The sequence below is a fragment of the Aulonocara sp. 'chitande type north' Nkhata Bay genome, linkage group LG14 (assembly GCF_057382095.1).
Source record: "Aulonocara sp. 'chitande type north' Nkhata Bay isolate Kocher_YH1m ecotype deep benthic linkage group LG14, A_spYH_male_GT1.1, whole genome shotgun sequence".
NCBI classification, from domain to species: domain Eukaryota; kingdom Metazoa; phylum Chordata; class Actinopteri; order Cichliformes; family Cichlidae; genus Aulonocara; species Aulonocara sp. 'chitande type north' Nkhata Bay.
Genome location: NC_141357.1, coordinates 19,158,824 through 19,185,788, shown reverse-complemented (window position 1 = coordinate 19,185,788; position 26,965 = coordinate 19,158,824). Strand labels below are relative to the sequence as shown.

The window sequence follows — 26,965 nt, the reverse complement described above, 5'->3', positions numbered from 1 at the left end:
AGCTACCATAGGGCGAGAGGCAGCCAGGATACACCCTGGCCAATCTGCACAGGGCTAACACAGAGAGACAGACAACCATCTGCACTCACATTTATGACTATGGGCAATTTATAATCCTCAATTAACCTAACCCCACACTGCAGGTCTTTGAACTGCCGGAGGAAGTCGCTTAATTTCTGCAGCAACATTGAGAGGATGTGGTGTAATTTGGCAACAGGAAAGCATGGATTCATCCTACCTATATCAACAGTTCAGCCTGATGGTGGTGTAATGACATGAGGGGTAATTTCTTGGCGAACGTTGGGCCTCTTAGTACCAGCTGGGCATTGTTGTCACAGCTTACCTAAGTCTTCCTGCTGACCATATCGAATTTCTTCTGTGACCAAACTATATCCATCCTTTGATGACCGCCTACAGCAGGATAACACACCATGTCACAAAGCTCAGATGATGTCAAACTGGTTTCTTGATCATGAAAATGTATTCAAATGTCCTCCAGAGTCATGGGATCTAACTCCAGTAGGGCACATTTGGGACGTGGTAGAACAGGAGATTGGCATAATTAGATTAGATGAAACTTTATTAATCCCTTGGATGGGTTCCTCCAGGAAATTCAGTAATAAACAAGAAGCAAATAAATCTGCAGCAACTGTGTGATGATAACATGTCAATATAGGTCAAAATCTGGGGAATATTTCCAGCACCTAGCTGAATGACTGTGGATTGTAAATACAGTCTGTATTTATGATTACTATCTTCATTGTAGACACTAAAATCACATTCTGTTGAAGTGAATTAAATTGTCATTGTAAATGTTAACTGTCAGGTGAAACATTGTGCCAAATCATAAGTGTCCATATATAATGAAATAGGATAAGGGGAAAAAATTGAGTCGAAAACATTGGACGACAAAATTACTGCCGTCTTTTTGAACTACAACAACCACAAAACGACAGTAGTCGTAAACCTCAACGCTTTACGACACTTTACAAAAACATTGACGGCGTTGTTATGGCGGAGTACGGACTCAGTTTTGAGAGTACAAGTAGCATCGATGAAAGGAAAGAAAAGAAACGACAGGCACGACAAGAGGCGCTAGAGAAGGTACGAAATGTCAGCTTCCGAAACCGTATCTCTCTGTTTAAATCTCAATTTGTTTATTTGCCATCATTTTTGGTTTAAATCATACGCGTTTTATTCAAAGGAAAGCTAGCAAGCTAAGTAGGCTAACACCCACAGTCATGTTAACTCTTAGTGTGAGTGTTTTGTGACACAGCAGCGTCTTTTCAGGGAATTATCCGTACTTGTTATATAAACCGGCACCTTTGTGTCGTTTTTGGTCCCCATTTCTCTGTTGGAAAGCTAACAGGACTTGTGTATCTTCACAATAACCCGATGACATTTGTGTATCTGAACAGGCAGATCCTGTCAGGCTCGTAGAGAGAAGGCAAACACTGAATGAGGCAGATAGCAGACATGTGTTTAACAGATGATATATGCCACAGTGTCAGCTACTCGCGCTGCCCGTTTTAAAGATTAGGACGGCCTCGTTGTTATAATCACATATATACACAGTTTGTCGATTGGGCGTTATCTTTTTGCCGTGCAGCTTTGTTTACACTGTTAGCAGATGGAGGTACTCCCACAGAGTGCACCTGATGATGCCTCCAGTAGATGAGCCACACTATCTGCTTTGCTCACACGTAATTGAGGTGGCTAAAGCAAAGAGTGCCACCTGATTTATTATACTGAGTTTAAAGTGGAATAGAAATGATTAATCAATGTCACACATGTAAACATAAACTGAAAGGCCGTTTAATGTTTAAATATTTGACAACTTCAGCCCTCATCTCCTGTGTAATAAGCAAAACAAAGAGTTTGGGGACTGCCTTTTCGATATTGAGCTGTCAAATTCTAATAATTTTTAATGTCAGCTTTTCGGTTTCTGGCCACCGCATCAGGCTAGCTCTGCATCTTCCTGAACTGGTCTTGGAAACTTTGCTCAGATTTTGGTCCTTATTGACGTGATAGCAACACACATGAATTGAGATCTGGTGGCTGAGGAGGGCATCGGAGTACAGTGAACTCATTGACGTGTTAATATTTTTTATTTGTAACATGGTATTTCATCCAGCTGGAAGCAGCCTTCTTAAGATGGACACACTGTGGTCACAAAGGGATAAAAAACACATGCAGTGATATGCAGTTAAACTGTGGCATTTAAACATTGCTAATTTGTTATGAAGGAGCCCAAAGAGTGCCAAGAAAATATTCCCCACACAATTACACAACCACCAGCTGCCTGAACTGGTGATACAAGGCAGGATGGATCTATGCTCCCATGTTGTTTCCACCAAATTCTTACCATATTCTCTTCTGTTATGGCAAGAATCAAGACTCAGCAGATTAGGAGACGGTTTACAAACTTCTGATGTCCAATTTTGGTGAGCTTGTGAACTGCAGCCTCAGTTTCTTGTTTTTAGTTAGAGTGACACCCAGTGTGCTCTTCTGCCACTGTAGCCTCAAGGTTCAATGTGTTGTGGCTTCAGAAATGCTCTTTTGCATACCTTGGTTGTAACGTGTGGTTATTTGACTTACTCTTCCAATAATAATAATAATGGATTGCATTTACATAGCGCTTTTCAAGGCACCCAAAGCGCTTTACAATACCACCATTCATTCACTCTCACATTCTCACACTGGTGGAGGCAAGCTACGGTTGTAGCCACAGCTGCCCTGGGGCAGACTGACAGAAGCGAGGCTGCCATATCGCACCATCGGCCCCTCTGGCCAACACCAGTAGGCGTTAGGGTAAAGTGTCTTGCCCAAGGACACAACGACCAGGACAGAGAGCCCAGGGATCGAACCGGGGACCTTCCGGTTACAGATGCGCTTCCCAACCCCCTGGTGTACCTAATAAAGTGTCTAATAAATATATGTCACAATGCAAATGCTAGTAAAACTTTTGAAGTGTTTATTTCCATTTTGTCATCCAGGCCAAGCAGCAGTATGACAAGGAACAGAGGAGGAAGGAGCTGAAAAGGCAGAGAGGGGAGGACACTTGGATGCTCCCTGAGGTCAACGAGAGGCTGCAGCAGATAGAAGACGTAAGATGGAACATTTATACTCGTGCAGACAGTGCCTTTAGATAGTTACATGAACCATCCTTACTGCATTTGCTCAAATATGACTGGCCTCGTAAAAATATGTATTTTTAAGACTTATATTACAGATTTAATACTTTTAATACATTTAATACTTAATTTAATACTTATATTACAACAAAATAAAACTTTTATTATTTCCTTGAAGTAATGGCTGCTGGTACACTGGGGAAATCTTTGCAGTATAATCATTTCTTAAGTTTTACAGTAGGTTTGTGTAATTGATTTGTGTGCACTTTTCTGTGTTGGAGCAGTTTACGTCATGAAATAATTAAATAGGTAAATATGTTTTTAAATACAATTAATCAGTACATTTGATTAATTATGCATTTGATAAATAATTAATTTTCTATTGAAGGTGTAATTAATGACACATTTTATACAATTATTTATCTATTTTCAATTTTGGTTAATTAATTAGACGATTTATTATTTCATAGTGTATTTATTTAGTTCTTTATTCATTTCATTTTGGAAATGGATGTCGATCACTGTTGGAGACACATTCCTGTGTTTGTTCTTTATTGGAGAACTTTAACCTGGGGAAAAGCACACGTGCATATCTTTTATGATTAAGAAATGATTCTGTGGACATTTTTGACAAATTATGGTTATCTAACAAACTTAAGGTGAAGTTAAGAGAAAATAATCATTCCCTCTGCATCTGCTGCAGGAGGGTTCTGTCAAGAGCAAAAAAAAGAAAGAGAAGAAATCAAAAAAGAAGAAAGAGAAGAAGAAGAAGGCCAAGAAAGAGAAGAAGGCGGCAGAAACAGGAGATGGCTCAAGTGACAGCTCACAGGTAGATTACAGAGTCATTTACTGCAGGATTCCTTTAAGCGTGGCCTCAAGTTAAATCCTGAAGATTTATCTCCGATTTCAAGCTGATATCTGATAAATGAGCAATCGTTGAGCTTTGTAGTTGAAGATTTCATATTGTGACATTTCTGAATGATCAAAGCATGTTTATTTTGTTATAAAGTGACATCCCTGTCAAGTGGCAATGCTATTGATTGAGAAGACTGCAGCTCTTGTCACTCTTTGATTGATTTTTTTTTTTTTATTGCTTCCCTTCTTTGTTATCATTTCCTCTCTTATTCTCTTTTCCTTTTATTTCCTCTGACTCTGTGTCAGGACTCTGAAGATGAGTGGGTTGAGCTTCAGCCTCAGACACAGACTAAAGCCTGGCAAGTTCCCAGTGAGTCCAAACCTTCAGAGAGCGACGTCAGCCCAACACAGAATGTCCAGGTCACTTCCTCAACAAGTCTTTCTTTACTAAATAATTATTAGACTCAGAAAGTAATTTTTCAAGGTATTTTTAATTGTAGAATCAGGTTTCCTGAATGATAATGACCTTTCCTTTTTCATTTTTCATTATAAGAGGCGATGCTGTCTATAGAGATATGAAAGCATTTACATGTGCACACAAGCTTTGTTTGCTTTTAAACTGTACTCATACTCATTAATTACTTCCGTAAAGTAGCAAATTTGAAAATGTTTTTGGAGTTTTTCACTTCTTTGTTTGCTGTATATGAGAGGAAACGTGTTATGTGTTAAGTTGTGTATTTTCCTCGTTTAACTCTCCACTGTCTTTCTCACGCCGCAGAGAGACGAATGGATGACTTTTGACTTCCTGGCAATGAAGACTACATCCACTGCTGATAGAAGGGCTGAGAAAGAACGTCAGAAAGAGGAAGAGAGAGCCAAGGCTCAGGCCATTGAACAGGTTTGTGTGTGTTGTTTTTTTTTCCCCACTTAGTTTCTGGCTGCAGAGTGACACTACCCAAATGCATCGCATCATAATAATCTTTTCAGCATACCATGCAGTTTCTGAATCATCAAATTAAAACGAACCTTCTAGTATTTGCTTGCTTTGTCATAACTACTGGGAGCTGGGTCGTGTGATGAGTGTAGCTTTCTTTATAACTGCAAAATATTCACTGCAGAGTCTCTCACAGGTTGAGCATTAACTGTTGGTGGTGCGTGGCATAGCTACAGTTTAATGTACATATCACATTAATTGTTTTAAGGGTGTAACAGAAAACCTACAGTGAATTATGAGAACTGCTCAGCACAGCACGTCCTTGGATTCCTAACAGGATGCCAGTCAAGTAAGAAGTAGCTTTGATGAACTGCTGTTAAGAAAGTTAAAGAGATCGTTTATGTCCAAATTGTTTCTCTGCAGCTTGGGTCGAACCTCTCACCCAAACAGTGTGAGTGAGACGTTTGTTTGTCACCGCTTACTGTTTTTGTGCTCCTGTTGGATTATTTAAATGAATATAAGATATTCTTTTATGTGTGTTTATAATTCTTAGGCTGGTTTGCACAAATTAGAGCTAAACCCATACTGGAAAGATGGAGGAACTGGACTGCCCCCAGAGGAGATGACTGATTCTGCAGCAAGAAAAGGTAACATACTAGACTCTATTGAGTTTTCCAGTTTTATGATTGCGAAATGTAAACTATTCTTTGAGGATTTTTGTCTCATCTCCTCAGAATATAATTTGATTCTTAATTGTATTTGTTTGTTTCACTTTATCATCAGCGAACATGAATATCCATTAGTTATATTGGTTTAGATTGAAGTGCAGAGCAGCTTATACTCTGTACATAATTTAGAGTAACCTAACACTGAAAATAGTGTGCTACTCAGATGTTCCACCTGTTTGTCCCGTTTTCTGTCTTCTCTTGCTCATGTGACCTTGATTGTCATGTTTTCTCTTCCATCCTTCTCCCTTCTGCTGGGCTTCAGCTCAAGTAAATGAGACATTTGACAAATCCGTGGTTTACTATACTGCCCATTCGCTCAAATTGGTATTTGAAATGTTGGCTTTAAAATAAGTCCCTTAAATGTACATTGATTTTAAAACTGGGCCTACTTAGTAGTGTTGTCTTTGAGGTTATATCACACTTTTTTTCCTGTGTTTTCTCAGCTTCTCTTTTTATGTACTTTAAGGACCTTTGTTCATGTTGGCTTGGAAGTTGAGTTCCATATTTAATTCTCATCCTTTGAAGCAACTATCTTGATTTAGGAAAGATCTTGTACATACTGTTTTCGAGTATTGTAAATAAACGTACTAAATGATTTGTAAAATACTATGCGGGGGCTTTAACATCTTCCCTTCCTGCATGCCTTTTAATTGATGGATATTTTATTTGGATACTCTTACAATCTGAGGCCTCAGAGGAACATTCCTACTATTACAAATAGTGACCCTCTCACCCCCACATTTATATTTCACCCTGAACCTGCCCACATTGAAAAAGACTGATTTCTTTGAGCCACAGTCCTACTCAAGGGAGTTTCTGTAAGTTTGCATTGTTTTTTGGGAGGGTTTTTTATGTGTTTGTTTTTGTTTTTTAATTAGCCAGAGACTTTGCTGGTGTTCTGAATGTGCAGAAGAAGGTAGAATAAGATAAAAAGAAAATAATAAAAAGCATGTTTGTAGACAGAAAACAAAATTGGCCGTGTGACAGGAGAGGAAGAGAAAAGCAAGGCTTCTGAGTCGGGGATTTGGGAAAAGAAAGTGAGAGAGCTGCGTTAAGCTGACAAGCAAATTCAGATATGTACGCACGTGTCTGTGATCTCTATACCATAAGTGAAGCTCCCCTTGAGAGCTCGCATAGCCTCTTGTAAACTTGAATTGAAAGCAAAGCAAAATAGGATGAAACAAAAGCAAATACATGGAGTATTCATGTTTAATTCAAATTTAGTGTGGTTGAGGAATGTTGTTCACCTCATTTCTCCACACTTTTTTAAAAGAGATAGACAGAAAAAAGACTGTAGTCTTATATTTGTACAGCGTGCTTTAAGGACGACAGAGTTTTAGCTTTTTGCTCTCCTCTCTTCAGCTTTGAAGCAGATATTTAAGCAGTGGCGTGCTCCCAAACACAAAGAAATAAAATGCTCATTGCTGACCTTGACCAGAGAGACATTTGGCTTTGGTCGGTGCATTCGTCATGTCGTATTGCTCTGGGAAGTTGGAAGGAACATTAACTTCCCATAGATTTGAGAAATGTGTTTATCTAGTTTTTTCCCACCTCCCTAATCCTGACCTTGGGTTCGTCTCTATTACTCTTCTTCTTTTTGCCTCAGCCTGGCTTTCTTATTTTGTTCACTCGCTTTTTGTGGATTTTTTTTCTTTGTACCTGGGATTAAGTGTTTGTTTTTGGTTTGGTTTTCTTTTGTTTCTATGATGGTGTGTGCAAAAAGTCCACTAGTGAAAGGCCACCTGGATCTACTGTAGAGTTTAATGTAGATAATGCTAGTTAATGTCTGGTACAGGGTTGTCAAACATAAGGCCTGGGGGCTAGAATCAGCCCAGCAAATACTCCAAATCGGCCCATCTTAAGAAAATGTGAAGCTGTGCATACATTTGTAACTTTTAAATGAAATTTATATTTTACAGTTTTTCCTGTTTCCTTTTTTGTAGTTTTGCATCTGTACCCCACCACAGTGATGTTAAAATTCACAATCAAGATATGATTGAACTGCTTAAAATGAATTGGACAGACTAGCTTACTTTTAAATATCAGGATTATTTTTGAAGGAAAATCCTTTGCACCCAGTGACCATGTGAAGTCTAGACCCCGTAGGCTTCACCAAACGTGTGTTTCCACCCTTGAGATGCTCCGCCTGTCCTTTACTGCAGTCACCTTCAGCTGCTGCTTGTTTGTGTCGTTTTTGTAGCATTTTGCATCAGCTCCAAATCTTTCATCTGTGTAATTTGCCATGAAACAAAGAGGGTAGAAGCCTCGCCATGAAACTGCTGTCAGTTATTTGTCCTAATGATTCTGAGCCTTTGAAAATGTGGGGACTGTGTATAAAAATGACTGCAGTTCCAAAACCGATTTGTAAAAATTTTGTAAAACCCTTTGAATTAAAGCAGAGAGCCTGCACTTAAATCACAGCCTTGGTTGTTTGATTTAATTTTGCCTCTGGCATACAGAGGCAAAATGTAAAAAAAATATGTTTATTAAAATAAATGTGTTATTCAAAAACCTAACTGTATGTGTTTTCCCTGTGTATGCCTGCAGGCCCAGTAGTGAATGATGGTGGTCTGAGCTGGCTGAGGAAAAGCTACCAGAGGATGAAGGAGCAGGCAGAGAGGGAACAGCGCAGCCTCAGTGATGTGGTGGCTGAGAGATACGGAGTGAGAATTAACTTTTGCTGCTCTGACACATTCGCACACATACATGTGCACGTAACGGATGATGACGCTGCATAACAATTGAGATTTGGACATAAAAACATCGACTGACGTTCACGTTTATCTTAGTAAGAAAGGCTTAACTGTCAAAGCAAATGCACTTAGAAGACGAGGATTTATGCACACATATTCCCTCACTACTGTGGGAGGAAAGAGACACCTTGGACACCTTGTTCTATTATTAATCTGTGTCTTTGCTGTTTGACATCACACACACACACACACACACACACACACACACACACAGTGCCTGGTGTCCTTTGTTGTGTCACTTTCAGCAGTTTCAGCGTTTGTGCATCTATTTATCAGCGCAGAAAAAATTCACTGTCAGAACATTGTGTGAATAGAGCGTGTGTGTTTTTCTGTGTGCATGACTTCTGTTTCCTTTGTCAAAACTTTGTCAGCAGCGCAGCTCTTGTTTCTTATAGTAACGCAGCTGACTTTCAGCTTAGTCAGGCAGCCAGAAAGCTGCTGCTTTTTTTTGCCTGATTCATGTTGAACTGCAGTAAAAATACCTTCAGAGTCACCTGCATCTGAGGCCAACAAAATTTTTACACATCAGAGTAGCCTGCTGGAAATTATACACCAGATACATTATGCATTCACTCTATTGTTTCCTGCCACTTTTTGTTTTATGTGCCTTAGGTCCAGAGTAAAGTTCAGGTATGTGATCTGAAGATCTGAACTGAGAACATTTGCCTTGTGGTGTTTTGTATTTCTGTCTTTTTATAGTCAATGGAAGAATTTCAGCAGAGACTTGATGAGGCTGAAGAAGCTATGTACGACCAGAAGAGAAGAGAAGGAGATGGCACAAGCAGAGGCGGGTGGAGGAAAGGAGAAGAGGAGTACAGGGAGAGGTGGAAGAGAAAGGATGAGGACGGGGAAGACAGAGATCGGTGGAGAAAAAATGAAAAGGACAAAGAATCGTCATCGGAAAGCCGAGAAAGATACCACGGTGGAAGGGGAGGGTATAGAGGAAGAGAGGAGGAGCGAGGTCGAGATGGAGACAGGTATAGAGAAAATGAAAAGGATAGAGAAAGGAACAGGAATAGAGACAGAGAAGGAGAGAGGGACAGGGATAGAGGACGAGGCAGAGATGCAAGCAGAGAGAAAGATGGGGATAGGTGTAGGGATGGAGAAAGAGAAAAAGGTAGGACTGATGCAGCAGCATCATCTTCTGGGCAAAGCTGGAATCAACGCTCCCTCACGCTTGGATCATTGCAAGGCCGCTTCCTCAAACCCTCAGAAGATGATGACAGTGGTGAAAGTGAGTTTGCGTCAAGACCTTTTCTTATATGTACAAAGAAGCATCAATATATTAATCCCATTTAGGGAACATTTGCTACATAATGCTACAGTCATTATAGGAAAAACAGCAATTGGAGATCATGACATGGCCATAAGAATTGTGACCATGCACTATTAATTTGTGATCTTATTCACTTTGCTTTGAAGACGGTGAACATGTCTGCGACCACTCGCAGTCAGCTGATGTTTACAAAGCAACTTGAGTGCATCGAGATGGCGTTAAAACTGTGATAAGACAGTCTGCTGTCAGTTTACAAGGTAGACGGTGGAAAAAAATGCTAATCTGTTGGCATCTACAAACAGAAATTCACATGCAGAGTCCAGCCAGAACCTCATAGATTTGAATTAGAAATTCAGAAATTCCTCCACAAATTCTGATGTAGTTGCTGTAGAATCACATTTAACCACAAAATGGCATATATGGTGTATAAATATGGAATATAAATCCCATATAAATATGGGATTATAACCAGAGTCATACAGTTGGCACCCATTTGAGTCAAGTCACCTCTTCAAATCAAATCAAATCACTTTTATTGTCACATCACATGTGCAGGTACATTGGTACAGCTCTTGCAAAGAGACGTATTGCAGATCTGCAGACCTTTGCTGAGAGTGATTGCAGTCAGTCTGAGTCGGACCGCGATTTTTTTCGGAGGCAGGTTTCCTCCCACCAGGCAACCTATACAATCAAAAGTGATCGCCAGAGGCTGAGGGTGCTGCCTCTGAGTGACTACTTGGCCATTATAACTGCTTGCGATCGGTCACTTGACGATGCAATCACTGGGTAATCAATTTTTGTTTTTCGGTTGTTTTTTTTTCCTTTTATTTTCTCCTTAGTCAAAAGGAGGTGGCCGTCTTATTTTTAATCCTGTGTGAGAAAACACCAAAACACCTTAACGTTGCTTCTTTCAATGTGGATAAGCAGCAGCTCCACTCTAAACCCCCTCCTGAACGAGTGAACTCCTCCTCCTATGCTAAAGTCCATCCACCCTTCGACGAAAGCTCATTTTCCACACTTGTGTCTGTGATCTCATTCTTTTGCCTTTAAAAATTAACAATAATAATGTCAATAAAAATGTCAGCCCAAGGTTAACAAATTTATGAAGTTTCTCAGCAACGATGCTTCATCTGGCGGCACATGGCTACATAACATTTAGGACACTACTATTTACCATCATTGGGCATCAGTTACAATGATTGCAATTAGTCTGCGACTGGTACGTTTGGTACCGACTAGTGACAGAAGAGACGATTAGTCATCTTGTCAACTATTTGTGCACGTCCCTAATCTTTAGTTCGTTCCTCTCCAGCTCCTCAGCGTCTTCCTCCTCCTGCACGACCATCCAAAGGGTTCCTGAAACCCAGCTCTGATGATGAAGACTCCAGCAGAGCTCCAGCCTGGAAGAAGAGCAGCAGTCCTGCCTGTGAATCTGACACCTCTGATAAACCACAACAGGAAAACAAGAGAGATGCTGAGAAGACTGTAACTGTTCCTCAACCTGCTGCACCACCAAGGTTTAAAGTTTTTTAAAAATTATTTTAATGCATAAAAACCAAAACTTTCTATGATGTTAAACTGCATAAAGCTGCAATAGGTGCAATTTATAAACATTCTCATATTTTTCTCTCCTACATGCTAGCTTACCTAATAATATCTTAACCACTGTTGCATATGAACAGACAGACTAAGCTCTAAGCTTAGCCAGTTGTCTTTTATCTATGCTGTTTTTTGTTTGTTTGTTTTTTTGCTGTATCTAAAACTGTAAATGGCCCCTGCAGCGGAGTTTCTGCCACAATGCTGTTTGCTCCATGTTTCTGGTGTCGGACATCAGTCACTTTGTGAAAGCATTTGTTATGAGCTCCTTCACACAGCGTTTCCCAGTAGTCAGACTGATGCAGTTTAGCTAATTCCACCATGCCCCCTGCAAGTCTTCTTTTTTTAAAAAAAAAAAAAGAATTTCCGTCTCTCTTATTCGCCTCTGTATTATACATACATACATACTAATCTCAGACAAAACCTTTTTAGAACAGGGTTTTCAGCATAACCTTGCGTTTCTAACACCGAAATGTTTAATTTATTTTGCAATTTGTGAGACAAACATTATGAAGAATTTAAAAATAACTGCAGTAACTTCAAGTCCAACATGGTCCTTTGTTGTAGGCCAGATGTTGGAGTATCAGTGCTATGTAAAGGCTTCACAGTTGTTCTGTTTTGCCTCATTAAGCTGAGTTGTTTGGGTAAAACGGCACTCAGAACCCCTGCAGCATGAAATGAGTCTACAGTGTGGCAGCAGCATGAAATGATGCTGTGAGAAGTGTAATAGCCTAGAACGACGCTTCCCAGGCTGCAGAGCTAATCCTTCAAGGCAAGGATGTAATGATCTCTGGAGGGCTCAAAGACTCAAATGATTCATAGCACATAAACGCAGAAGCAAACAACTATATGGTTAAAATTAAAACCTTCACAAATACATTTCCAATTAGAAGATAAAGCCTCTTATCAGGGTGGCATCATTGTGTCTTTGAAAGCGGCCGTTTGGAAGGTGGAGTACGGAAAAGTCTAAAGGAAAAGAGGAACACCGTTCAAGTGAATTTTTATTTTTTAAACTTAATGGACAATTTAATTTTGCAGGTTTCTATTTAGAGTTATGAATTTGACATATAGTAAATCGGTGACATGTTTTAAATTTTCCTTTTCACCTCTTTGTTTTAGTGTACCCTTCAGTCTCTCCTCTGTGTGTTTACCTAGGGCTGAGAGCGAAGGCGAGGAAGAAGAAGAGGAGGAGGAGGAAGAGGTTCCACTGTTGTCAGAGGAGGAGCTGAACAAACTAGGGTCCAAGCTAATAAAGGCAGAGATCATGGGCAATACGGTGAGGCAGTTATTTATTACTGCTGACCTTCTGTCAACCTGTTTTAACTCGGGCATTAATTTCCTCCAAAGCAGCAAAATATGTTGAACTGCACTACATTCAGGAGGGCCCAAGACTAGACCTGTTACTCCTTCACACCAAAAGGACCCAGTTGAGGTGGACACCACCTGGGTGAGGTGTTTCAGTCCACCTGGGAGAGGCCCTGGGGCAGAACAAGGGGAAGCACTGGGGAGAACGTGACTCACGGCTGGCCTGGGAATGTCTTCCTAGAACAGCTGGAGAACGATGTCTGTTAGAGCTTAGAGACTTCTTAGACTGCTGCCCCAACACCTGGACCTGGATTAGTGGCAGCAGATGGATTGATGGATACAGAAACGCCTTTAGAACTGACTGTATGCTACAAACATCATTCATAACGGAACATTGTCCGGTTTAATGCAACCTCCCGTTTTGACACAGAGTTGAAAAATCCTCTGGTATTGTGGCAATTCAGTATTCAGTTTGATTAATCGCTTGTATAGTACAATAGTCTCAGATGATCAATAGCATATAAACACACATGGATATGACTACATGAATAAGTCAGAATTTGTTGATGTGAAAAAACCTCTAAAGTTCATATTTGTTGTGAAATCCAGAGTTAAGTTGTTCGGCTTTGTGGGAGAGTTGATATTGATTTGCCTTTCCTCGGCACATATGCTTCAACTCTCATCTTTGGATGGATTTAACAGCACATCAGGGGATCTGTTAATTTATAGCATTCATTGATCCGCGCACTCGAGCCTTCCTCTGTCTGTTTTCCTGTGTCGATTCTAAGAGTGCTATGGGATTTCTTCTGGTGCGTGTCAGAGCTGCCTGTTACAGTGTTACCATCCTGGCTATAATCACCTCCCTACATGATAAAGCAATCAAACTATGTCTATGTTTGCACACCTGTGTTCCATAAGTGCAGTTCACAGTCACACACTTGGCTTTAATGAAGGTATCAGTGCACTACACTCACCTCCCACTTTATTAGGAAATCTTACTAAACTGTGGGGACTTCCTTCTCTTGTTTATACTCACCTGATCAGGTCTGAAAGGATCTTTGATTGGTCAAGGTCTCCTGTCTTGGGAAAGTTTTCTCTAAAGCTTTAAACTTATGTTATATATGAACATTGTGTTCTTTGTGTTATAACTAAATTTCTGTTTTTGTGTGTGTGTCTGTGTGTGATTTAGGCCGTCATTGAGAAGCTGAAATCACAACTGGAAGCAGCTCATAAAGCCAAAGAGAAACATGCTGCCAGGAAGAAGCTACAAGAAGCAGCCAAATCAAACCAGGTCTGTAGATACTTTACAAAGTCACCATCTAACTTTATCTAACTAGTTATTGAAAAGGGAGACAGAATATTAAAAACACCTCTCAATAACACAAGATGACCATGAAGCTGTGCGGTTGGTTACAGGGTTGTTCTCAATGCGGTTTGCTTTTCGTGCGAAAAGCCGTGTAGCATTCCTAAATGACACAAAGATGGTCGAACAAGACGGAGAACAAAACATTTTTATTTTTCACAAAAAGGAAAACGTGTTTTTGTACGTTTCTTTATTCCCAGCTTTAGAAACTGTCCCTAAAGACACCTTCCAGATCACAGAAGTCTGACCATGTCAGCTTCACATCCGAGTCACTCAATTTTTGTGTTACGACAGCAGCCTTAGTGGGTCAGACCTAAAAACATTTACGTATCACTTTTAGTGTGACATAAGACTAATCCACATCTATTAATGCATAGATATGTATAAGATTATGACCTCCAAGGGAATGGAGGAACCCCCACCTCCCCACCCCACCCCCCTAAAAAAAAACCACATCCAGAAATTTTGTTTTGAAATCTGTAAGACTATGCAGACAGGAATGAGCCATGCAGCTGTGGAAAGATGCAAAGGAGGCTCAGAATGACTTCCTTAGAGAAGTTTTGAGCCGGATGTCTGTTTTTAGCAGCATTCTCACATATTTATATCCAGCACCCAATGTTGCACACTCACCGTGGCTTTCTCACTTGTTAGTATATCTAAATGAAAGCATGAAGAACAACAATGTAGCAGTGACCTGTTTCTAAATGATAGAATAACAGCATTTTAGCAAAAGTGATAAGGCCAGCACTGTTACACATCCTGTATCTGAAAGGGTGAAAGGGCTGATATATACAGGACTAAACGTGTCCTGTGTATATAACACACACACACACACACACACACACACACACACACACACACACACACCTTCAGATGTAAGTGAACTCTGCTGTCATGGGGGACTGCTTGTAAAAATAATTTATTTGTTTGAAGTCGTGTTTCTGTTCAGCTCTTACGTCGCGCTGTCTGGAAACTGCTCCTGTTCAGCCGCTTCACCAGATTCCTAATGAGACACAAATGTCTTGTAGTGTGCTGACGCACTCTCCTATCAGAGGTCAGGATAAGTGTGCATGATGTATGTATGTGTATATGTTTGAAATAAGAGAACACCAGTGGGGCCAAGTGAAAGGGGCCGGATGCATGTGCTACCATGTCTGTGTCCATAGCGCAGACAATTCAGTCCTCTAACGTCAGGGCACTGCTTCTTCTCTACTTACTGTCTTACTAATGTCTTTTCTGGCTTCACACGCAGCTGGATACCCAGACAAATGGTTGCATATTTCTTAGATGAGCAGACGCTCAACAACTTTATAAAGACATGAAAAACAGTGTGATTATTCCTATAATCTATAGATCATTATTTGTAGGTTAGGCCAGATTTATCCCCAAGAAAGGCTTCCCTGTCCAAATGAAAGGACTAGAATGAAATACCTGGTAAGGGTTCAGGGAAAATGTAATAATTCTTAGGTTTTAGTGCACTTATCAGCCGAGAGGTACTTCAGCACTGTAAAGATGAAGTGGTTTTGATTTGCACTCATTTGAGATCCTTCCAGTTTGTGTTGTTATAGAAGGCAGTTGGCTTCTTTTCAGTGTTCAGTGTTTTGACTCTTGTTGAATGTCTGGCTTGTATTTAGTGTTTTTTTTTGCAATGTGTGGAGACTTAAGGCCGCACTATAGTGACTAACGTGGAGGAAATATTCTCTTCTATTATTTAGATTTTTGTCTTCTCACCCATAGAGATGGGAATCACCAGGCACACCACAGTAGAATATTACACAATACTTCACTGCTCACATAAGATTATTGCAATTTTTGACATTTTGTGAGATGCTGAGTTTTGCAATAACAGATATTGTGATTTATCACATTTTTCAACTGGAAATTATCTCCTTAAAGTGAAACTTTGTCATATCTTTTAATTCAATAAGATAAAGTTATCCTACTCTTGAAATGAAATCGTCAAGTATACCAACACTGTGACTGAAACCTGCCATAAATGTTGCTTCGAGACAGTCGGTCTGCGATCGCTGTGATACGTGATCGAATGGGTTCAAGCTAACAATCTGTTTCTGATCGGAAAATCCTAAAAACCGAGTAGAGCCAAGCTGAGCAGGTGCTAGTTGAAAAGAAGCTTTTGTCACCACATGTTGCAATCGGTAGATGCAAAGAAGATGCTGTCTTATTTTGACCCACGTGACTGAGGCATTGGATGCTCTGAAATAGGAAGTAGCTTTGTCAAGCTTGGTGCGCCCAGTGTTGGATGTTTTTTTTTGTTGAGATGTAAGTTTGCTCATCTAACATTACTGCAGGATTTGCGTGCATGAGGCCAGCCCTGTTGTTCATAGTAGTCCCAGAGTATTTTAATGTATTTAATAAAGTATCTGTATTTTGTGTGCCTCTGTTGATAAAATGATACAATATCGCCATGTATCCCCACCCTGACCACCCAGTTTTCATTTTCATGTGGCGTCCTCTCATCTTCTTTGTTCTTCTTTCCCGTCTGCCTGTCAAAACTTTAAAACTTTAATTAAACTGCAGTTACACACGTCTTTCCTTCTGTATTGATCGAATCAAACTGATAACTCTCACCAAAGTAAAGATTAGGAGAGTATACGTAAAATATGGAGATGTTAGTCCTGTGTTTTATTCAGAATGATATGAAAGCTCAAGTCCAGCCCTTTCAAGCCATTTAAAATTTCACTGCAAGTAGGATGTATTTTTATTCTGAAGGAGCCCAGATTATTAGTTGAAACTCAGCTGCTTCCTCTGTCTCGACAGCCTGTGAAATCTGACAGATCCACAAACATTAGATCCATCCTCCTCCTCTGCAGTGATCTGAGTGATGAGACTGAAAACGTCACCTTGCTAGTACATTTCAAATAGTTTTCTTTTTTAAAATATCATCAAAACTTGTTTTTAAAATTACCTTTCTTGTTACAGTTTGTGGTTGTTGAATGGTTAAAGGTTGAGCGCCTGCACAGATATAATTTTGTGTATTTACAGAATTAAATAGACCTTAAAATTACCCACTTGATTTGTTTCAGGCCTCAGATGGGACCAGTGAAGACCGGGAAATCCTGCTGTTCAGAACAGATGAGTCAGGTCGGGCCTGGCCTGTCAATGCCCCATCTGGACCTCAGGAACAGCACGGAGGACGGCGAAAGAAGAAACCGGTAAGGAAAGAAAAATTATGTAATGCAAGAAATTAGATAAATAATCTATTTGTTGTATCAGCTTGCCAACGCTTGGGGGGAAGGAAAAAAAAAAAAGACTGAGAGGGTCCTGGGCATTGATGCAACAGAGGTGTTGAGAGATGGGGAGCTAATAAGAGGCTTGTATCCAGCTATTTGACTTCTTTTTTTTGTGATATTCATCGTGTGTGAAAAGACAACAAGCACCTGCCTCTGAGCTGAAACTTGTATACAAGAAACAAAGCCCTCAGTTTATGGTCATTATAAATTTATAGAGCAGTCTAGTCTCCTTTATTCTTCCTGATTCTTTTTTTCTGTCCACTGTCTCGCACCTCCTGTCAAATATATGATTTCAGATGTTTTGAATAGACTTTAATCTTCTGGGAGTGCTTATTTTAAACATCACACCCAATTTCCAGTGATTTCAAAAAAATCTTGTCTCTCTTTGCTTCTTTTTCATACTTCTGTCTTTCTGTCTCGTTTCAGATCGAGACGCATGTTGACGGTGAGCGTGTCCGTTACTTCCAAGATGATGACAATGTCGGTCTAAAGGAGATGGTGAGAAGGGAGAAGATGAGCTCTGCACAGGATCAGAATGCCCTTTACTCTCGTATGGCTGCCAAGGTAAGAAGACATTTCACCATAATTGTGCAATATCTTTATTTAACTTCTGAAATGCTTATTTATTTACAATATAAATCGTATAATCTCTTTTTTTTTTAGTGTTTAGGTTTGAACACAAGCCGACTAACACAGAGAAAAGCTAAAAATCAGCCCAAAGAGACTTCGAAGCAATCGCTACTGCTGTTGTACTGTAGAACCATTTGTAGGGAAAAATGGAGGCTACAGTGCTAAAAGCCTGATCAGGTTCAGGCTGTGAGGATGGGGTTGGCATGCACTCAGGCTTAACATTGCTCTGGATACCTTGTTAACTTTGTGTTAGCATGTTGTTTGTGCAGATGCTTTCAAAGACCGTATGTTGTGTTAGCAGTATAATGCAATTTTTTCCTGTCCTGGATGCAGATTGCGCTTTACCGTTTCACTCTTGTCCTTCTACGCAATTAAAAATAAAGGTAATGTCCATTTCCCCACTCCTCAGAACTTGTATATTTCCACCATTTTCTACAAACTCAAATCAGCTGATTGTAGTATCAACTGATCAGGGCGCACACCTGGTAATATGCAGCCACTGCATCTCCAAAAGACTGGAAACTTTCACATTGGAGCTTTGTTCTTTATATTTTATCTAGGAAACAGAAATAAAGGAGGCAAAAGTAGGTTTTTATATTAATTAAGGACATAGTGGATCCAAACAAACAAAAGCCGGTTTCAATCTTGGGGGCTGGTCTTGAGTCACATTGTAGTGGATACATGGAAAAGATCTCTGGTTCGAGTTAAGTTAAGGAGCAGATACAAACCCATCGGGGGTCACAAGGCGGTGTGCTGCCAGAAGCTGGTCTCAAACCTGGATAAATGGCAGGTTTGCATCAGGAGGTGAATCTGCTGTAAAATCTGTGCCAGTCCGACTGCTCTGGCTACTCCCTTTGGAAATAAAGGGAGTAGTCGAAAGCTGCTTCTTTGAGTCTGAGTTCTTTGAGTTCATACATGCTGTCAGGGATGGGTTTTGTTCTTCTCCCATTTCAGACTGGGTTCATACACTGAAAAAATGTAAGCAATCAATGAACCTTGACAAATGCAGGGCATATTGATTTTGGTCTGCTTATACCCCTGGCAGCAGGTAAGATCAGCAACACACAAACTTGAAGATAGTGGACACAAAATATGGCAAAACTAACTATGTATGCATGTTAATGGGAAAGATTACCCCCCTTTTTTTCTGTCACACTTCTCTGAGGAAAACGGCAGCATTTAAAATTTGCACCGTCACATCAGTGTTTGGTTCGATGTCATTATTGGTTTCTCTCCACTACTAGCTGTCTCTGTGAGACTCTCTCAGCCACTGTGTGGTTGAAATAGACACACAGCAGAAGATGAGTTCTGACAGGTTGCGGTGCGTGTGTCAGTCTATCAGCAGCTTTGCAGCCCGCACTTTATCATGAGCCAAGACACATTTTCCTCTTTCCTCCTTCTCATGTTTTTTTAGCTGTTTGCTTCTTCTCTTGGTGCAGGTTGGAAAATGATAAGAACCTGTGCAGAAGTCATAGAGTGTGTGTATGTGTGTGTGTGTGTGAGAGAGAGAGAGCAAAGCGTTAATAAACAAAAGGATGGAGGAGTTGCTATGGAAATTTAAAAAAAACCACACACTTAAGCTCTGTCCACATTTTTCCTCGTCTCTGCCTTTCCTACTCGTTTACGTTCTCTTGCTGTCTCAGTCACTCAGCCTCACTTATATATTCACTACACACATGTGTGTCTAAAATCTCACACGCACAGACACGTTCTGCACCTACAAAGAGTGACACTAAAAATACATCTACAGTTACCATGGCAGGACTTCTATAAATACTGCTAATCACAGCTATAGATTGATGATTTACAAAGAGAAAGACAAACTCTCTATTCTCTCTTGATATCACACTCTGCTTCCCTCTTCGGCCCTTCCTTCTTATCTTTTCTGCTTTATCTATAATTATCCGTCTAAGCCTTTTATCCGCTTGTCCGTGTTTTTCTCAGTTTTATTTAACTCTTCTCCGTCTTCCTCTCTTATCCCTCCAATTCTCACCAAGCCAGTCGTATGACTTCAAACGTGTTGGTTACATTTTCCAAAAAGCATAGGTGCTTGTTTGTAAATGTGGGTTTTTGTATGCAGATGGTACGGCTGAAATGGTCATCTCAGGCGGCCCATCTGGCTGCGTGTCTGTTCAGCCAACTGTTTGGTCCAGAGCACGATATCTCCCCAACTACTGAACAGCTGCTCACCACAGTGCCATCAAAATAACCCTGAATTTACCTTTGAGAGGCCTTTGTTGTGGTCCTGATATCTTTGATCGGGTGTCTTGAGGTAGATAGTTTTTCCTGATTTTGTTAATTGGAAAAAAAAAGAAATAAATAAAAATTAAACAAGTCGCAAATTCGCTCAAATCAGATAGCTGTGTTTGGATCATCCTATTGTCCTCTTTTGAAGCATCAACTTTTAAGAGAATTGTATTATATTTTGTATACATTCATTTTGTTGTCTTTATTCTTTTTAAGCATAATTTAGGATGTTTGTAGTGCAGTAAAAATACCACAGCTTAAACGAAAAGCAGATGTGAAATTTAAAAGTGAAATAAGAGGTCAAATGTGGCCTGATGTCTGGATGCAAACTATAATGTGATTTTTAGTACCCGTATTATTTCCTGAGTGTTGCCAATACAAACAAAGACAGCTGAATTTTAAGCACAGTTTACAGATCAAAGATATTTTATGAAAGTTTGACCTCTTCTTCAAGGTCAAATAAGGTCACAGTCAAAGTAATTTAATATTTAACATCCGCATATATCATGTGTTGTCAATACAAACAATGGCAGAACAAAACACAGTTTTAAATAGCAATGTATAGCATTATTATCACTTTGAGCTTCAGATCAATTTGTTGAACTTGAAGGAGAGGTCAGAGGTCAAATGTGAAACATTGTAAATCTTTATTTGGTACTTTCTGTACTGTTGACAATACACACCACACTTCATATTTATAAGTTTTAAGGCTTTTTGTCCATTTTTGACCAATAAATCATTAAGTTGACCTTGAAGACGTTGATGGATGAAAGGCAGATTTTAAAGGATTGTTAACATGAATTCACTCCTCCACAGTTCAGTTAAAACTTTTCATGCTATCGGGCTTACAGACAGAAAGAATGACACACACACACAAATGCCACCAAAACAGAACGTCCTTCATTGATGCAACAAATGACTAATTGTTTTATCTTGTATGTGAAAAAAATTTAATTGATTAACATTCCCACACAAAAAATGGCATGCTAGTTTATTTATTTATTTTCAACAATCACATATTTCATAATGTAAACAGTGACTGCAGTGCATGGGTATCCAAAAACAAAAGAAATGCAGCTTTGTGTGGCTCTAATGCTGTTTTATCAAGAACACACAACGTAGTTTTCTTTACCGTCACCGTGCATTTTAACATTTTTCTGGAAACGTTATGGTCGAACATCAGATATGTCGGTGTCTTGTGGCTACAGCAGCGTGCTGTATTCACGATGTATAATTTAAATTGCATCAGGAGTGCATCCGTAAATAAAACATCAGCGGTGATAGTGAGGACTGACAGCATGGTTTGGTTGATTTATTGCTATCGTATAATGCTTAATTAGTCTGCGTGAGAGTGCTCGTGATGGCATGTGTGCAGTAAAATAAAATTGTCTGCTCTTGGCTTAATGCGGTATGTGCTTTTGCACACTTCTATGCCCTCACACTCACTCCTACACACACACACACACACACACACACACACACACACACACACACACACACACACACACATTCCCACCCACACTAAAACTAATCCAATTTTCACTCTCACACACTCACTCCTACACAGCGTATCATGTACACACACACACTTGAGCGACGCTTGACTCTCGCTCTCTCAAATACACACAGATTCCAACCTGTTGCTGGATCACCATGGTGACAAGACTCAGACGTAGAAACACTAGAGTCAGCGTCCTGACGAATACTGTTAATGCACAGAGAGTCGACACCTGCGTGCATTTAGTTGACACTACAGCAATGACTTAATTAATAAATAATGACAGTTTCAATCGCTTTACTGTTTTTAAAAATGTATGTTTTCTCTTTTTGTTTGAAAGTCTGAAACAGGAATTTCAAACCGCAAAATACACAAAAAACAACATCAGACATGAGAGAAAATGTATAGAGACGCCCCCCTCACCGTTTCTGTCTCCGTCTCTGTCTCTTTATCGCTCTCCTCTAATCTAGATGATGGGGAAGACGGACGGCGACAACTACACGCTGGACGACATGTTTGTGTCGAGCGCAGCGCAGCGGGAGGGTGAGGGGAGGGAGGAGGAGAGGATGAGGAACAAAGCCATCGGGGAGAGTAGGAGGCTGGCTGCCTCAATGGAGAAATGCCAGCACTGTTTCAGCAGCAAAGAGCTCCAGAAACACCTTATAGTGGCGATAGGAAGCAAGGTAAGCGCTGGTTAACGCAGGCTGTTATGGGACAAGTAAAAGGAATCTGTGCTGGCATACTTGGATCCTCAATTGTTCGAGTTGTCCATCAAGGTATAATTGGAAATATAGATGATAAAGGTGGGCTGTGATTACTTTTGGAATGTCGAGAAGGTTTAAACCACATAGATTTATGCATGCTTTGCTAAATTTCATCTGTGTCTGTGTGTTGTGATCTTGTTCTTAGGTGTACCTAAGCCTGCCCGCAGGAGTGTCGATGACAGAGGGCCACTGTCTCATCTGTCCACTCCAGCATCACTGCTCTGCCACTGGCATGGATGAGGATATATGGGCAGAAATGCAGGTTAGCCCATCAGTGCTCGGAATACTGTTGCTCCAGGCTACAGGGACAACTTTTATCTGCATTTATAGAACAGTGGCAGAAATCATTGGAGCCAAATTGCTGCTATAAAGTGTAACTGAGCTCACCTCTGTGCCACTTTACTGCCCTCAGCTGTTCCGACGTACTTTGGTGCGGATGTTCGAGGCCCAGGAGCTGGACTGTGTGTTCATGGAAACGCACATGAATCCCCGCAGGAGACAGCACATGGTGTTAGAGTGTATCCCACTACCCAAAGAGCTGGGAGATATGGCACCTATCTATTTTAAGGTGTGTGGACCTCCTATCTCTCATCAGTCTAATTGAGTGTATTGGTTGCTTTGGGGTTTAAATAGCCTTTCTATTGTGGTTTTTAAAAAACAATCTGTGTTCTCTTAGAAAGCTATCATGGAGTGTGATGAGGAATGGGCCATGAACAAGAAGGTTGTCGACCTCTCTTCGAAAAGCATTCGGCAAGCTGTAGGTTAATTTTTACTCTGTGCAGTTAATTCATTCTTAATCTGGTTACTTAGTATTTCTCTCTGTTTTTGTTCTGCCCTCTGCCTTGTGTTGTTTTCTGTGCAACTTTTCTTTCAACTTTCTTCTTCTGCTCCTCTGTGTTCCTTTTGAAATGGTAATTTTCATTTTTATTTTATTGCCTTCCCAGGTTCCTCGGAGTCTGCCATACTTTGCCGTAGACTTTGGACTCCAGGGGGGCTTTGCTCATGTCATTGAAAACGAACAGAAGTTCCCTCATTACTTTGGCAAGGTCAGCGGGTGTTTTGAGACTCTTACACGTCATGCATCTCCTTGGGCTTTTTTCTTTCGTTTTTTTTTTTTTCTGGTTACAATACAGTAAAATTTCAGTACGAGTGACCTCTCTTTCTTCTATTACAGGAAGTTGTAGGAGGCATGCTGGACTTGGAGCCTCGGCGTTGGAGAAAGATGATTAAAGAAAATTTTGATGACCAGAGGAAGAAAGTGTTACAGTTTTCACAGTGGTGGAAACCACATGACTGCACCAAGACTCAGGGCTAGAAAAATTCTGTTTTATTGTTTTGTTGTACTTCTTACACAAACCACCATGTGTTTCCCAGTGCAGGGATCGCATTTGATGAACCTGGTGTAGAGTCCCAATTTGGAATTTAACATAAATGTGCTACTAGCAATGTTACCATGAGATAATTTTCACTGAAATAAAAATAAAAGGACAAATGAAGAAATGTGTTTCAAAAGTTTGTTTCAGTTACATATGTTTGCATAATAAATGCATTTTGTCGCTACATATATGCAGTAGATAGTATGTGTAAAATGTTAAAATAACAGTTTTATGTGACCATAATAGATCATTTCAAAACTTTTCCCACCTTTAATGTGACCTCTAACCTGCACAATTGAATATAGTTTACATCTGAGAGGTTCCAGAACTAATTGGTATTTCTTTATAATTTTTTAGGGTCTTATAATATAAAATGCTTGAAATGACAGGATGATACTGCCACCGCCATGCTTTACCATAGGTATGGTGTTCTTTTGGTGTTGCAACACCAAAACATATCTTTTGGCAAAAATTTCCCACGTTTTTGGGAAACTTGATTTTTTTTCCGGGGAGCTTTGTTTTTGCAAATTGTAGCTGAGCTTGATTGTTTTTGTTTTGTTTTTTTCTTTAGTCCGTCTTGCAACCCTACCTCAAACTCCAAACCTATGGAGAATATTGGAGTTTGTCGTTCCAAGTAGTATACAACCAGCATGGTTGCACTTTCTGGAAATTCCTGCAGCTCCTTCAGTGTTGCTGTAGACCTGTAGAACTTTTGGCAGCCTACTTGACTAGTTTTCATCTTGTCTTTTCATCAGTTTTGTGGGGACAATCAGTTCTTTGCAATGTCACTGTTGCCCCAAAATCTTTGGGCATCTGCCGGAAAGATGAAGATGAAGAGGAATGTAACCTTTCAGCATGACAATGACCGCAAGCATACATCCAAATCAACAAAAGATTGGCTTAATCAGAAGAAAATTTAAGGTTTGGGCATCCCATCCAGAGTCCAAATCTAAATCCTAAACGAGAATGTGTGGGGCAATGTGAAGGGCTGTGCACAAGAGATGCCCTTGCAATGACAAGCGGACAAATACTGCCATGTCAAGGTGTGCCATGCAGACTAATACTGAATGCTGTGATTAAATCAAAATGTGCATTTGTTTTGATGTGTGTGCACAGTTGTGCAACCAGCTTACATTTTTATTTTTGTGTTTTTACTCACAGATTTGTTTGTTTTTTATAGTTGAATTGTAAATGTTATAGGTCACATTAAAGGTGGGCAAAGCTTTGAAATGATTCAACGTGGTCTGATTATTTAACATCACAAAAACCTGGCCCTTTAATTGTACAGTGGATACTAAATTAAAGCCCTTGTCTCTATGCCATACCCGCCATTCTCATCTCTTGCCAATGCTGCCCTTCTCTGCCTTTCCAGCCGTGGGATTTAATTTCTTTCCCAGTGGTCTCATGATCCTTTCCAGCTGTCACTTAATTCTAAAAGAGGGTTCCATGTCATCACCACATAGGCAAGTGTACACACATGCTCATATGTCAGAGCATTGCAACCTTTAGACCTAGTCTGTTGTGGATACACGCCTCTCGTGAGCAGTGGGCAGGATTGCCCCAGCATGCAACCTTGGCAGTTTTTCGGTTAGAGCATTGGCTTTCTTATAGGTTTGCTGCTTCATTGACCCCTGTTATTTTCAGGTTTCATCTGAGATACTGTTTGAAGCATCGGCACATCTGGTTTGTGCTGAATTTCAAAGAATCACACAGAGAAAGATTTGATTTTGCAGAGTTTGTGTATATGGTCACAGATTATTAAAGAAAAGCACTAAATTAGGATCCTGTGTCAGAAAACATAACAGAGTGACTGGGTACCTCACTGCAGTTCCTCCTGTTCTTTTTTTCTTACATTTTTAACCTGTGGGTACACAGAACAGGGACTCTTTATTTAATAAGGGACATTATTAAAATACTCCTCAGATGGCACTGGTCGGCACTTTTATTAAGAGAAATCAGGTGTGTTATGAGACCAGGGAGATTGCCCCTTACTTGTAGTATGAGCACTGACAAAATTTCATTTCCCTGAAAAGGCAGTGTTATGTGTTATTATTGTTGTTTTTATGAGCGATCAATAATCTGTGTGTTGTTTATTATTTTTTCTTTTTCTATGTGCATCTGAGTGACAGTTTTGGCATAAATAGGCTGCACTTGCCGCCATGAACGTGATGCAGCTGACAAAAAAAACAAAAAACAAAGCCATCACTCAATACGTGAAATCAAAAGTTGGGTCACATTCCGGTCATTTACGTGGAAATTTGGCTAAATCTATGACATACTCCTTTATGCAATTCCCTACTCTTTAACCCTGGTTGAACTTAAAAAAACATCCTCATGACCAGTAAAGCAGGTTCTTTATATTGTACATGTGTCCGAGAGGCACAGTTTCACGGTTAATAGCGTCAGAGTGGCGTGGAGTGATGTACGGTTATGGCCAATTAGATTGGCTTCTGGCAGATTTATGACCAAATCAGCCATTTGTCTTCTCCCATCCCTGCCTTAGCTGGCCTGACTCCTGGTATTCTGCAACCCCCCGGCACCATCCTGTTGCATCTGCTGTAGCTTTTGGTTCATTTATGCCCCCACCCACTCTGCCTCAGTATAGACAGGAGGTAGATATTTGACAGAGAGATAAGACAATAACATGAGTGTATGTCTTCTGCGTCACAAAATTGAAACCGACATGCCTGCTTAGCAGCGCTCGCCACAGACACACGCGCAGCAGAACGAAAGGATCTTAAAGGCATGACTCACTGGTGTGTGCCATGGGCCTGAACCTTTCTTATCTTTGTGCATTCCATAACTACACGCATTTCATCTTTTACTGGCTTAAACTCCAGTGATGCTGTTTCCTGTGTGGCTTTGTCTATATGTGGGTTTTTGCTCCATTTCACAAGTATGGATTTAAATACTTCTCATTCTGTGTGTGTTGTACTGCACTGGTTAAATTGTGTGACAGTATGGCTGGTATTGTTTTTATCTTTTGAGTCTGCTGGTGTGCAGTACTGTGGAATGAACTACTGGAAAGCTGGTTTTGAGTGGGCCGTTGTGGCAGTTTATAGTTCTGCCTCTGTCTGTTCTGCAGATAGATTTCATCAGTCATGCAAAATACAGATGCGCAACTTTCCAGGGATCGTAATTGAGGTCAGGTCAGAAGACACGTGTGGTCTGAGTAGAAAGAGCCATGGTGCAAGTGTTCCCTTTCATCTTTTAAGATCCTGTCACTCAGATTTATGTATTTTCTAACTTTGCCCA

General features: G+C 40.2%; 1 protein-coding gene across 1 annotated transcript; it reads left to right on the top strand.

Moving 5' to 3' along the window:
* Window positions 1-988: 988 nt before the first annotated feature.
* cwf19l2 (CWF19 like cell cycle control factor 2) lies at window positions 989-23,834 on the top strand. Its single transcript, XM_086261390.1, has 19 exons — window positions 989-1,104; window positions 2,997-3,107; window positions 3,838-3,963; window positions 4,296-4,409; window positions 4,768-4,887; window positions 5,477-5,570; window positions 8,199-8,314; window positions 9,104-9,638; window positions 10,993-11,197; window positions 12,432-12,552; window positions 13,771-13,872; window positions 16,989-17,117; window positions 17,622-17,759; window positions 22,041-22,253; window positions 22,480-22,596; window positions 22,747-22,902; window positions 23,011-23,091; window positions 23,279-23,380; window positions 23,509-23,834. The coding sequence occupies exons 1-19, from the start codon at window positions 1,012-1,014 to the stop codon at window positions 23,647-23,649; spliced, it is 2,814 nt and encodes a 937-aa protein (XP_086117516.1). The 5' UTR covers window positions 989-1,011; the 3' UTR covers window positions 23,650-23,834.
* Window positions 23,835-26,965: the final 3,131 nt, after the last annotated feature.